This window comes from Pristiophorus japonicus, chromosome 15 (assembly GCF_044704955.1).
Source record: "Pristiophorus japonicus isolate sPriJap1 chromosome 15, sPriJap1.hap1, whole genome shotgun sequence".
Taxonomy (NCBI): Eukaryota; Metazoa; Chordata; class Chondrichthyes; family Pristiophoridae; genus Pristiophorus; species Pristiophorus japonicus.
In genome coordinates, this window is record NC_091991.1 from 149,318,755 (window position 1) to 149,333,991 (window position 15,237).

General features: G+C 40.4%; 2 protein-coding genes across 5 annotated transcripts in view; one reads left to right on the plus strand and one right to left on the minus strand.

Moving 5' to 3' along the window:
• Window positions 1–15,237, plus strand: part of cops3 (COP9 signalosome subunit 3) — a 283,931-nt gene that overhangs the window by 51,645 nt on the left and 217,049 nt on the right. The window lies entirely within an intron of this gene.
• Window positions 1–15,237, minus strand: part of parn (poly(A)-specific ribonuclease (deadenylation nuclease)) — a 160,146-nt gene that overhangs the window by 48,004 nt on the left and 96,905 nt on the right. For all 4 annotated transcript variants that reach the window (XM_070901094.1, XM_070901095.1, XM_070901092.1 and 1 more), the window contains one exon: window positions 11,657–11,731. In XM_070901094.1, the coding sequence (XP_070757195.1) occupies window positions 11,657–11,731 (75 nt within the window). The remainder of the gene's footprint in view (window positions 1–11,656; window positions 11,732–15,237) is intronic.

Consider the following 15,237-nt stretch of genomic DNA (forward strand, 5'->3'; position numbering starts at 1 on the left):
GGGTAAAAGGTAGCTATTCACAGTGGCATAAGGATCAGTGCTGGGACCACTGTTGTTCACAATTTATATTAACGATTTAGACTTTGGAATCAAAAACACAATTTCTAAATTTGCAGATGACACCAATTTGGGGGCGAGTCAATAATGAGAGGGACTGCAATTACAGGAGGACATTAATAAACTTGCAGAATGAGCATTTAATTGGCAAATGAAGTTCAACACAGATAAATGTGAGGTATTACATTTTGATAGGAAGAATAGGGAGGTCACATTACTTGGAAGGTACGAATCTAGGTGGGGTAGAGGAAGGGATCTCAGAATACAAATACAAAAATCACGAAAGTTGCGACACAGGTTAGTAAGGCCATTAAAAAAAAAACAAGCACTAGGGTTTATTTCTAGAGGTATCGAATTGAAAAGTAGGGAAGCTATGCTAAACCTGTATTGAACCTTGGTTAGACCACACTTGGGAGTACTGCATACAGTTCTGGTCGCCACATTATGAAAAGGTAGAGAGACACTGGAGAGGGTACAGAAAATTTTACAAGGATGATACCAGAACTGTGACGGTATACTATCAGGAAAGGATGAACAGGCTGGGTCCCTTTCCTCTTGGGAAAAAAAAAGGCAGGGAGGGTGGCCTAATAGAGGTCTTTAAAATTATGAAAGGCTTTGATAGAGTGAAGAGAGAGAGAATGTTTCCACTTGTGGGGAAGAGCATAACTAGAGGCCATCAGTATAAGATAGTCACCAAGAAATCCAGTAGGGAATTCAGAAGAAACCTCTTTACCCAGAGTGGTGAAAATGTGGAATTCATTACCACAGGGAGTGGTTGAAGCAAATAGTATAGATGCATTTAAGGGGAGGCTAGACAAGCATATGAGGGAGAAGGGAACAGAGGGTTATGCTGATAGATTTAGATGAGGAAAGATGGGAGGAGGCTTGAGTGGAGCATAAATGCCAACATGGACTGATTGGGCTGAATGACCTGTTTCTATGTCATACATCCTATGTAATCCTATGTTTAAAAAAGAGCAGTTTGTGAAGGTAATGAATCTATGATTCTAAAAGGAAAGAAAGCATCACTCAAGCTGCAATTTTTTAACAAAAGGAGACCAGATTGAACTTTTCTCACTATAAAATCACTTAACAAGATCGATGCAAGTTATGATAATAAACAGTATGATCCACAGCACACTGATAAATAGATGTTATAAATCCCACCAGTGAAAATGACCTTCTGCAATAACACAATCAATTTTGATTAGTTGGGAGAAGTCCCATTTTATTTCAAGCATCATTACTACGTTTTTCATTATATCCCATTTCTTCCATTCTAGACTAAGGAGTGAATATCAAGTTGAAGACATCAGTTACAAACCAATCGTCAAGAGTACATAATGTAATAAATGTTTTCTGTAATTAAGTGCCGAGGGCTCAGGATGAGGTCTAACCAAAAAAAGAGAGAAAAAAATGTATTGCCAAGGACACTCTGGACATAAAGAAGTTACCAATAGATCACAATTAGGGAACTAAACCTAGGTGCATAAAAAGAATGCTTAAAATGAAAGTTAGTTTGATAGAATAATGGGAATATGTCAAATATTGTTACACAACTGGATTAGAGGTTAAAATTGCTGGAGAAGTGATTTTACAATTACATTGCTCTATGCCAATACTATCAGCTTACAACTTCCTTTATTTTTAAAAACATAATTGATTGCAAACCTTGATACATAGCATTTTCATTTTCAAGACTGTTTAGCATCCTTTTGTCATGGTGTGGCAAATAACCAACAAAACAAATTACAAGGCATACATGTCCTTGTAAGGCTTCACTCAGAAATTATACAATCGCCCACTCTGTACCCTCTACAGTGCCCCATTGTTACTTGCCTTTCTTCTCAAATGTGGCGAGACAACTGAAGGATGAACAAGGACATCAGTGCAGTTTACAGGAGCTGGACAGAAGGAAGGAGGACAGCATTGAGAGAGCTGTCCAGCTCCATTTAACAGCTCTGGAAACTCTTGGGCAGTCAACAGAATTCATATAAGGAGACAGAAGACTCTTAGAAAACTAGCACCAAGACGTTTGGGTGTTAAAAACAAACTATAATCAGGACGTAAGCAAAATACTGTGGATGCTGAAAATCTGAAATTTAAAAAAAACCCAGCAAATGCTGGAAATACTCAGCAGGTCAGGCAGCATACGTGGAATACAAGAACATAAGAATTAGGAGTAGGCCATCCGGCCCCTCAAGCCTTCTCTGCCATTCAATATCATGGCTGTTCTTCTACCTCAACTCCACTTTCCTGCACTATCCCCATATCCCAATTCACTAATCAGAGTGAAGAAATTTCTCCTCACCTCAGTCCTAAATGGACGATCCTTTATTCTGAGACTGTGACCCCTAGATCCAGACTCCCCAGCCAGGGGAAACATCCTCCCTACATCTTCTCTGCTGTAAGAATTTTGTATGTTCCAATGAGATACCCTCATTCTTCTAAACGCTATAGACAATATAGGCCTAGTCTACTCAATCTCGCCTCATAGGACAATCTCCTTATCCCAGGAATCAGTCTGGCGAACCTTCGTTGCACTCCCTCATTGGCAAGTATATCCTTCCTTGGGTAAGGAGACCAAAACTGTACACAATACTCCAGGTGCGGTCTCACCAGAGCCCTATATAATTGCAGTAAGGCATCTTTACTCTTATAATCAAATCCTCTTGTAATAAAGACTAACATACCAATTGCTTTCTTAATTGCTTGCTGTACCTGCATGTGAACTTTCAGTGATGTGTGTACAAGGACACCCAGATCCCTCTGAACACCAACATTTCCCAATCTCTCACCATTTAAAAAATATTTTGTTTTTCTATTTTTCCTACCAAAGTGGAAAACTTCACAGTTCTTCACATTATATTCCATTTGCCATGTTCATGCCCAATCTATGCCTGTCTATATCCCCTTGAAGCCTCTTTGCATTCTCCTCACAACTTACAGCAAACTAGAATATATTACATTTGGTCCCCTCATCCAAATCATTGTTATAGATTGTGAATAGCCGAGGCCCGAGCACTGATCCTTGCGACACCCCACTAGTTACAGACTGCCATCCGAAAATGACCCGTTTATTCCTACTCTCTCTTTTGTGTCTGTTAACCAATCCTCAATCCCTGCTAGTATATCGCCAATCTCATGAAACCTAATAACCTCATGTGTGGCACCTTATCAAATGCCTTCTGAAAATCCAAATACACCACATCCACTGGTTTCCTATTATCTATTCTGCTAGTTATAACTCAAAAAACTCTACCAGGTTTGTCAAACATGATTTCCCTTTCATTTAACTGTGTTGACTCTGCCCAATCTTATTATTTTCCAAGTGTCCTGTTACCACGTCCTTAATAATAGATTCTAGCATTGTTCCCATTAATGATGTCAGGCTAACTGATGTCTGTAATTCCCCATTTTTTCTCTCCCTTCTTTCTTTCTTAAATAGTGGGTTTCATTTGCTGCCTTCCAATCCGCGGGATCCATTCTCGACTCTACGGAATTTTGAAAGATGACAAAAAATGCATCCACTATCTCAATAGCCACCTCTTTCAAAACCCTAGGATATAGGCCATCAGGACCTGGAGATTTATCGATTTTCAGTCCCATTAATTTCTTCAATACAATTTTTTGTTCCTAATACAGATACAACATCCAAAATCCGGAATCCTCAGGACTGAGTCCGTGCCGGTTTTTGGGGTTTTCCGGATTTCAGACAAGAAAATTAGTAGTCTGAAATCAAGAATCCTTGACCAAATCCGTGCCGGGTTTTGAGCGGCGAGGTCCGAAATCCGGCAAAACCCGAAATCCGGCACGGATTCGGCCGAGGATTCCAGATTTCAGACTATTGATTTTCTTGTCTGAAATCCAGAATCCTCGACCGAATCCATGCGGATTTCGGGTTTTGCCAGATTTCGGACCTCGCTGCTCGCCGATTCACACCATTCCTCTGCTCCGCGCCACCCGCGGCCCCCCGGCGCTGAGCTTTTTACTGGTAAGTAGCCTCCTTATTCCTCCTACCAAACTGGACCACGCCACTTATGGCCACCTCAAAAATGTCCGGTTTTCGGACAATAATTCCAGATTCTAGATGACTCCATCAGCTATGTGCAAAATGACCAGTTTTCGGACAATTCTGATTTTTGGAGTTCTGGATTCGGGACGTTGCACCTGTACTAATTTCTCTCAATTCCTCAAGCTCGCTAGACCCTTGGTTCGCCACTATTTCTGGGAGGTTTTTTTTTTACACGGACACACAGTATTTGTTTAATTTCTCTGTTATTTCCTTATTCACCATTAGAATTTCTCCTGTCTCAACCTGCAGGGGATCCACATTTACTTTCGCTAATCTTTTTCTTTTTACATACCTATTGAAGCTTTTACAGTCTGTTTTAATGTCTCTCGCTAGTTCACTCTCATTCTATTTTCCCTTTCTTTAATCAATTTCTTGGTTCTCTTTTGCTGAATTCTAAAATCCTCACAATTCTCAGGCTTACTGCTCTTTTTGGCATCATTATAAGCCTCTTCTTTTGATTGAATACTATCTTTAACTTCTCTTGTTAGCCACAGTTGGACCACTTTCCCTGTGGGGTTTTTGTGCCTTAAAGTGAATGTATATTTGTTGCAAATTATGTATTCATTTTTTTTTAATGCTAGCCATTGCTTGTCTAGTCAAACCGTTTAATGTAGTTTCCCAATCTACCTTCGCCAACTTGTCCCTCATATCTACGTAGTTTGCTTTGTTTAGATTTAAGACCTGTGTTTCGGATTTAACTAAATCACTTTCAAACTCAATATAAAATTCTATCATATGATGGTCACTCTTACCCAAGGGCCCCTTTACTACAAGGTTATTAATTAACCCGTTCTCATTGCACAATACTAGATTTAAAATAGCCTGTTCTCTAGTTGGTTCCTCAACATACTGATCTAGAAAACTATCCTGTATCCATTCCATGAATTAGTCCTCAACGCTATTACTGCAAATTTGGTTTGCTCAGTCTATATGTAGATTAAAGTCCCCCATGATTACAGTATGATCCTTGTTACATGCACCTCTAATTTCCTGATTTATACTCTTCTCTACATTACAACTACTGTTTGAGGGCCTATAAACAACTCACCAATGTTTTTTGTCCCTTGCTATTTCTTAGCTCCACCCAAACTGATTCTATTTTCGGAGCCAAGATCCTTTCTCCCTACTGTCTTTATCCCATCCTTATCAGGGCTACCCCTCCTCCTTTTCCATTTTGCCTATCTCTTCTAAAAGTTAAATATCTAGGAATATTTAGTTTCCAACCTTGGTCACGTTGCAACCACGTCTCCATAATGGCTATTAGATCAAACCTATTAATTTCTATCTGCGCTATTAATTCATCTATTGCGAATGCTTTGTGCATTCAGATATAGTGATTTTAGTGTTGACTTTTTTCTATTTTTCCCTGATGTCACCGTAGTCACTGATGCCCTATTACCATTGTTAATCTCTCTGTCCCTGCCTGACCCACTCTGCTTATTTTTAGCCAAAACTCTGCTCTGGAGCCTTGACATTTCTCTTGCTGCTTTTAAATTTAATCTTTCCTGAATCCTCCCGGCCACCGCACCCCCCCCAACCACCCCGCGCGCCGCCATCCTTCATTAGTTTAAAGCCCTATCTACTGCCCTTGTTATTCGATTCGCCAGGACACTGGTTCCAGCCCTGTTTAAGTGAAGCCCGCCCAACGAAACAGCACCCTCTTTCCCCAATACTGGTGCCAGTGCCCCAGGAAGCAAAGCCACTGCCTCCCACACCATTCTGAGCCATGAATTTAACCTTCTAATCTGCTTATCCCTATGAAATGGCACATGGCTCAGGTAACAATCAAGAGATTACCAGCTTTGAAGTTCTGCTTTTTAATTTGGATGCCAACTCCTCAAACTATCTCCGCAGGACCTCATTCCTAGTTGTACCCATAGCGTTGGTTCCTACATGGATCATGACAACTGGATCCTCCCCTTCCCACTCCAAGTTCTTCTCCAGCCACAAGGCGATGATTTTAACCCTGGCACTGGACAGGCAACACAACTTTCGGAACTCCCAGTCGTGGCTGCTGCGAACAGTATCTATCCCTCGAACTGTATGTTCCCTACCACTAATACATCCCCCCGCTCCCCTCCACTCCCCCCCCTCACTCCCACCCCTCCCCTCTCCCATCCCCCCTCCCCCACTCCCATCCATCCCCCTCCCATGTGACTGTTCTATTTAATTAATTTTGTATTTAAGTAACTTAGATTACAGTTTAGTTTCTTGACTACTTAATGAATCTTGGTTATGTTATGGGTAATAAAATTAAATATCTACCTGTAACACAAACAAGTTATGTAGGCAAAAAGCAGCAACTCCTTTCCCCTCTTTCCAAATAAAACACTGTTTAATTGCAGACCGCTCTGTGCTCCATAGACCCGTTTACTTTTATACTATAGGAGCCTCACTCAAGTTACAAGTGATGACTCAGCTTCCCTGTTCATAAGAACATAACAAACAAAATAGGAGCAGGAGTAGGCCACCTGACCCCTTGAGCCTGCTCCGCCATTTAATAAGATCATGGCTGATCTGATCATGGACTCAGCTCCACCTCCCTGCCCACTCCCCATAACCCTTTATTGCTCAAAAATCTGTCTATCTCCGCCTTAAATATATTCAATGACCCTCTGTTATTCAGCTCTCTGGGGCAGAGAATTCCACAGATTTACAACCCTCAGAGAAGAAATTCCTCCTCTTCTCATTCTGAGACTGTGTGCCCTAGTTTTAGTTTCCCCTATGAGTGGAAATATCCTCGCTGCATCCACCTTGTCGAGCCCCCTCATTATCTTATATGCTTCGATAAGATCACCTCTTATTCTTCTGAACTCTAATGAGTATCGGGCCAACCTATCTTCATAAGTCAACCCCCTCATCTCCAACAGCCTCCAATGCAAGTATATCCTTAAATAGAGACCAAAACTTTACGCAGTTCTCTAGGTGTGGCCTCACCAATATCCTATACAGTTGTAACAGGGTTTCTCTGTTTTTATACTCTATTCCCCTTGCAATAAAGGCCAACATTCCATTTGCCTTCCTGATTACTTGCTGTACCTGCATACTAACTTTTGGTGTTTCATGCACAAGGACCCCCAAATCCCTCTGTGCTGCAGCATTTTGCAATTTTTCTCCATTTAAATTATAATTTGCTTTTCTATTTTTTTTGCTGAAGTGCATAACCTCACATTTTCTCACATTATACTTCATCTGCCAAATTTTTGCCCATTCACTTAGCCTGTCTATATCCCTTTGCAGATTTTGTGTGTCCTCCTCACAAATTGCTTTCCCACCCATCTTTGTATCATCAGCAAACTTGGCTACATTACACTCGGTCCCTTCATCCAAGCCATTAATGTAGATTGTAAAATTATAATGTTCCCGGTGATTAGCATCCATTCAAGACAAACACTTACAGCTGACTGACAGTTAATTGCCACTGGCAGGCAGCTTAACTACAATTTTTAAAGTTCTAGGTTTAAATCAAAATGTTAAACTAAACTTCAGTATTTACAGCTTCTACTCACCCAATACTTAGCAGAAATTCCCACTCTTTAGAAATTCCCAAATAAAACAGTCCGTTTAAGTGCACTCCGTTTAATGGCGCTCTGTGCAGACCGATAATCAGAAGTTGTGTCGACTATGAGGAGCCTTTTTGCTCACTGGTCTTCCATTTGTAAATAAGGTTTTTGAATTGCTCACTTTTAGACATTACCATAAAAACTTGGAACAAGCACCTTAAAAAAATCACATTTGTTCGAACGCAAAACTGTTGTGAAACCATATACACGTAGGAACTACCAGACCCCGTTTAACTTAAGTGTGGCATTGAAAGCAGAGATATTGAAAGTGAGCTGTGGCTGTGTGGGTAGCACTCTTGCCTCTGAGTTAGAAGGTTGTGGGTTCAAGTCCCACTTGAGACTTGAGCACAAAAATCTAGGCTGACACTCCAGTGCAGTACTGAGGGAGTGCTGCAGTGTCGGAGGTGCCATCTTTTGGTTGAGATGTTAAATTCAGGCCCCGTCTACTCTCTCAGATCCCATGACACTATTTCAACGAAGAGTAGGGAAGTTATCCCCAGTGTCCTGGCCAATATTTATCCCTCAATTAGCATCACAAACAGATTATCTGCTCATTATTACATTGCTGTTTGAGAGAGTTTACTGCGCGCAAATTGGCTGCTGTGTTTCGTACATTACAACAGTGATAACACTGCAAAAGTACTTCATTGGCTGTAAAGCACTTTGGCACATCTGGTGGATGTTAAAGGAGCTGTATAAATGCAAGTCTTTCATTTTATTTCTTTCTGAAACCACGTGCAAAGATTACAATATACTTTTTTATTCAAGTTACATTGTGCACAATTGCAAAATATTCCATCATTTGGTAGTCGACATAAAACAACCTCTGCACAAAAAGTAAGTACCTGCTATTAACTGCTGCAAATTAAGATAATAAAAAAAATAAACACTTTTGCTTCAAAAAACATTTGCTTCTATCGCAATATTATTTTATGAATGGTAATACTAAATGAATTTATATCCAGGTAAACAACACCATTAAAAAATCAGCATATTAAAACATTAAACTTATGAAGATTAAATCAACTGGATTCTGATCAGGTTGAAGAGAGTTGCCTTCCCTAAGGATTACACCTTGACATGGCGGGATGGCTTGCGTGCTCCTATGAGCCCGAGAGGTATGCTGGTGGGAGCACAGCTTCTTCCACTCAAGCCAGATGGTTTAAAAGGTAGGAGCCATACTAAAAGGCAGTTCCCTGGTCTTCCTGGGATGGGGCGATTGTGAGTCAGTCTAATGACCTGTCAATGCCTTTCATTATGGAAACAACTCAAGAAATAAGTCTCTTACAGACTTGCAAATATAATAGTCAGTTAGGCAAAACCAAGATCTGCTAGATGCAAGGCATGATACTCCAATCGGAGGCAAATATTTTGCTCTCGACAGACAGCAGCAGCAGAAATGGGCAGTCTCGAGTGTCATGAGGCACAGGAGACCCTAACTAACAGAGTTGCCACAGAAAGTCAAATCAGCAAATTACTGTGTGTGAAAGTTCATATTGTCCGTTCCCTTGGTTTCAACATTCACGTTGTGCATGTAAGAGTAGATTGGTGCATTGCTTTAAATTTCAGATAATGATCAGATTTAAATAACAATATTTTACTTTAAAAGAACCATAAAAACTTTCATTTGATGCAGACATGCAAAATGTTCCTAACCTCACTGTCCACCTCATGTAAATCAAGACTATTATTTAAGAATCCATTCATTTCGATGTATGCACAACAGTTAGACTGGGTATAGCAATCTACCATACAATCAATAAGTTACGTAGGATATTGTAATTTGATTTACAAAACCACCTGGAATGGAAACAATTTAAGAAAATCTTTGGATACAGTTTTAGTGCTCCTCTATCCCAGTCTCAAAAACAGCAAAGTGTATCAAGCAGAGCAAATGGTGAGAATTTTCAAAACGAGGAAGCCAAGATCACAAAATCATGCATTCAAATCGATCAGGCAAATGAACAAAATTCAGATGGAATTCAACAGATAAAAACCATTAGACTTCCGCTCACTAAAACGAATGTGTTTTTCTGCAATAGAGAACAAAAATAACTTGGATAGATCATACTCAAAAAGGTCAAAGAAATTGTCCTGGCCTGAAAAAGACAAACTTTTTCCCAAATAATGTAAGCCTTAAGATTTGCAGCTAAAGAAAACCTTGTGACCAAATCTGACCTTTCATCTGTAACAATAAAAATCTTACCTATAAGGATTTAAGAGGGCAAGTTAAGACTCTGCTGTCAAGACTAGGGAAAAAAAAGTTCTTCTCAGCATGTAATCAATAGGACGACAGTTCTTTTCTGATCAAACGTTTAGAAAATTCTGATAATAAGGGGAGACAGAGGAAATCGGACGAACATTCCACCGCAGGAGATTAATAGATCCTGGAGGGCGACACCTTGACTGTCTCCAGTCCTGCACACATTGTTTAGTCTCAAAGAATCTCTCTGGGAAATCCCACCTGAAGACGGTATGGATTGTCATGAGTTGGAGGGTCTACCTTTGCAGGTGTATGTGTCTCAGATCCGGCAATTTGTTCTGCACAACCTCAGTGTTGGAGTGGAAAAGATCGAGAGGGTGTAGAACTGCAGTGTTCAAGTGCAAATGATGACATTAAGTCCTTCAACACCTGCAGTGCTAGTGGATCAGAGTGCTTTGAGAAGCAGGTTTGTTCCCCAAAGAACAAGACACTTCACTTTCTAAATCAAGAGTCCGCTTACATGCAAACCAGGAGAGTTGCACATGTATGCTTTTAGTTTGCACCATTAAAAGGCAATCGCGTCAACTGATTAAAGGAAATGCATGGAAGGAAACAAAGCTTTCAGTAGATATAGATATGAGATATTTCTGCACATCTTTTTATTGCTACTTGTGGAAGTTTAACAAAAATCCATCACAACTCTTCACTAAAAGTATATAGCAAAAAGTTAATGCTTGATGGCCAAAAGCTTCAATTTCAGTTAGCTCTTTAGACCCCGAATACAGCAGTAGCTTCCACATCCTCAATTTTGTTTTTCTTCCCATTTCACATTGGAATCCACATGCAGATCAGGTTTAAACGTCATGAACAGTTGGACAGAAATAACACCCCAACTTCAAGTTCCTGGTTTAGCTTCTGCTGTGTTATTTTGCAGTAGCTCCGGGTAATGCAGCTGGGTTTGGCTGCTTCCTTCTCATATGATGAAATTGCTTGTCATTGATATGACAAGCGACACAAAATAATTTGAAAACATTAGCTAATTCATAGAGCTTGCCGAGGGAGATTGAAAACATTTCCCTTGTTTGTACTATCCGTGTTTATTCTGAGTTGGGATCACTGAATGACTGTCACAAGTGCAAGCAGCTTATGAATCCAAATTACAGTGTGACTCTCACATGGGCTATAAGGGCACTCTTCCAAATTCTTAAACAGCAAAACATTCCACTTCCAGAGGTTTTACTTCTATTTTATCACCCCAAGTTAAACTATACAGATGATTGACCAACATAGTCTTCACCCAGCAAGTAGCTGAGCCATAAAGAGCAGTAGGGTCCCAAGTTCAATTCCTAGTTTCTGCTGGGTTAGTTGATCATGGCCAATGTGGTATAACGGGGAGAGGCTGCTACAATGGAATTTAACCAACCCTGGCTTAGCGAACAGAAAACTGGCCAGAGTTCCTGTTCCGAATCGCTTCCTACGGGCAGTGAGCTTTTGTTGAAGTCAGGCAAAGATAGGATCAGACCAGCCTGTGATTCCCCAGCAAATCAAATAGCCTACCAAACTCAGTCCAGACAAAGGCGTGAATAACCAATTGGGCAAAGTACTGGACAGCAATCAGTACCTTGGAACTGTATGCCGGCAAGAAATTCACACCTTCAAGGGAGGGAGAGGAGAAAATTGGCAAAAAACACCACACGAGTACTACATAGCCTTTATACATTAACAGTTGCCATTGCAAAAACCTGTAAGTTCACTTACCGATTTGTACTTGTTCCCGTTGGCTCAATGCTACAAATGCTGAAGTATCATCTATCCAAGACACCTGGATGTTACCTAAAATAAAGGACCAATCTGCAGTTAAGTGTGAACTCCATAGAATTTGTAACACAAATATTTAAGGCAGGGATAAATATATATTTCAGTTTTCTACAAGATAAAAAGAACCTTTGCTATGAAAGGCACGATTTTAAGATTTTATTAAATTAAAATTAATTGCCCATACAACCCCATTACTAAACAGACACTCTCAACTTCACTTTAAGATGCATACCATGCAGCTACCGATATCTAGTTCGAAGCACATTAAATACTTATAGTCTGATGCAAGACAGAAAACTTCTAAAAGCAAAACCGCTGTTCATTTGTGCTTGGCTTAATATTTCTGTGGGTAGAAGTACTATTTGGTGCAGTAATGAACAACACTGTTCAGGAAGGTCCCATGCTCATTCCTTCACTTGCACGAAGTTGGCTGATCTCACTCGGGCAGCACTGGGACCCAAGCTATAATTTATGACATTATTAGAACTTTAACTTCTTAATCTAACTGCCGTCTTATATCAAAAAGAAATCTTTCTGCATTTCACTACTAGGCAGACAATCTAATCATGACATTTGAATGATTAGCAAGCTATTGTAATAGAGCACCCAATGTTTTTGAGACAAAAGTAAAATATCTATTAAACAGAATCATTTTAATCTTCAATAGAAAGGTTCTTCAGTAATTAAGTTTGCATTTTGAGGCTCCAGAGTATCATTTTAAAATTGTGCTCAAGAACAACTTTGATACATTCTCAAGTTTGCAACAGATCCAATTAATGTCGTGACCCATGTTAACTACAATCCCTGGACAAGGAAGGTACAAAAAAGGTAATTTCTTCATTCAGTGACCAAATTTACTATTGATTAATATCTGTAGGCACCCCTCACTCAGTTAACAACACTAACTTTGCATGAGTATGAAAAATTAGTATGAAAAGCCCTTGTCACTTGAATTCATAGCAAAGGCATTACTAATGTGTCTATAATAATATGGAAATAATATTCGGTCTGGTATTTTCAACCCGCCATGTGTAAACTACTTTCCGGAGCTAACCACACCAACTGTATTTACATTCTATAAGCCTTCATGCTGCTCATCCCTACCACTCCTCCCCCAAATGGAATTCAAGCTGTAACAAATCTGCAAAATGGCATATGTGCACTGTGATGTAAATGCAATGAGGGCTTTGATCTGCTGACATACATTCCTATTAGTGGAGAGATAGCTGGCCCACTCTCACTGCAGAAGGATCAGTTTGGATAAAGTCCCTGCACAATAAATGTGAATGCTCGAGAGGCATTGAAGAGGCTTGAATGACAAGATTAGAATTTCTAGAGTACTCTTGAAAATACGAAGCATACATTTTGTCCAAGCTCAATTGGTATTAAAACCAAAAGCAACAGAACAATATGCTCCTAGTTCTGGTTTCCTTACTGTGTGCGTTTATCCCATTGATAATTAATTTACAAGCCATTTATTACACAATTTATTTGAAAGTACTCTGCACCACAACTTCTCTCTGCCATTGTCACACGTCCTTTATGCCATGCTATCTCTTTCAAACAGTACATCACTAATTTCTCACTATCCATGCCCGTAAGCCACATTCACTGGCTTGAAGTCCACAAGCAAGAAACTGCATGACAATTAAAAACTAGAATAAACTGGAACCAAGAAATTACAAATCACGATCAGTGAATCATTGCTCGCGAGAAAGCACACAACTGAGCCAAGAATTTCAGGATGAGAGCCCATGTGATTGTCAGTAAAAGAAACAACTGCAAAAACAATTAAAATAGGAACACACTTGAATATCAAAAAACAAAGCACACTAATACTACTACTAATGTCTAACATTTTATCATTTCTTCCAAAGTCTCCTTGTGTTACACATCTTCCTTGACCAAGATAACCTGGCAATTCTATAGCCAGGTGTAAGAGCTGTGGCCGGAGCTCTTGAACTCAGATGTGAAAGATGGCATAGCCTTGTGGAGAAGACTAACTTCACTCACTCCTGCAGGAAAGCATGGGCCCTGCTCTGTCAACTTGGCATGGCAAATCCCGCCTACAAACACAGGACGACCATCAGAGTGGACGCCATTGCATCCCACTTGATACAAACATCAAAGGCTCCGGTGGACAAAGAAATTTAATGCCAGGTGAAGCGGAAGCTTTTGATAAACTTGATGGCGGCACCAAGATCGTCAACCATGTCTGATCCACTCACCTTGGACGAACTAAATGCAGCCCTGTCGACAACCAAATTTGGAAAAGCTGCTGGTCCAGATGGTATTTACCCAGAATTTTTAAAAAGCACTGGGACCCAAAGCGAAGAGATGGCTGACCCTCCTTCTACTCCAAGGTACTGGTGTCCAGTAAAATGCCATCTATTTGGAGAGAGACTAAAATAATTGCTCTCCTGAAGCAGGGTAAGGCGGCTTGTGAAGACTCCAGTTACCGTCCAATCTCCTTACTTGGCACTGGTTATAAAGTGCTGGAGAAGCTACTACTCCACAGATTGGCCCCATCATCGAGCCAACCATTCCCAAGGAGCAAGCGGGCTTTCAGAGTGGCCGTAACTACTGCGACCAAGTGGTATCTTTAGCAACGCACATTGAAGCAGGCTTCCAGCGCTAGCTCAAGACCGCCGTAGCACCCGTGGACCAGTCAGTGGTGTATGACAGTATGGAAGTATGGACTACTTTTCAAGCTCTCCACCATTTTACCCTTCAGAACAACAATCCATCTTCTCCACTCTATGCTCAGCAGACAGTGTGTACACTGGCACCCAGAAGAGCAGATATAGGACAATGAACAACAGACTCCCACAAGGTTCTGTCCTGGCGCCCGGGAGGAAGGAAAAGGAAAAAAGGAAAAAAGGAAGGAAGGAAGGAAGGAAGGAAGGAAGGAAGGAAGGAAGGAAGGAAGGAGAGAGGAAGAGAAGTGGTGCAAACGTATGCGCACTCACTACTTTTGCCAGGGGAGGGAGAGGGAAGGCAATGTTCCTACACCCGAACGCTATATGGCAACTCTAGTTTAAAGTGTACATTATTGAGTCAAAGACAGGATTGTCCTCAGCTGCGATGTTTCCTAGTGGCTTTAGGGAGGAGAAGAAAAAAAGCCAGCAACACAACCAGGGGTTTAGAGGACTTTTGTAAAAATCACATGTTATTACAGTTCCTTGGGAAGGTTTGGCAGATATAATTTTCATTCATAGTTTTCCCCATGTTCAAATTCTGCTGGTCACCTTTATTCCATGTGTAACAACAATGGGAAACAATTAATTATAAGTACCGTGGCCATCAAATTTGAAATGTACATATTCTTAATAACTTGTTACATATCAATAAATCAGAGTATGGATATTATTTATGCTTTAAAAAAGGTTCAGCAGCAATTTTCAAATTGTCACTCAAATAGTCAAGTGGACGATAGAAGAGTAGGTGACACTGAAGCCATTTTTTCCCCACAGGTGTAGCCACATGGTTCCGCCAAGGGAAACTGCATCGAATGATGTCAT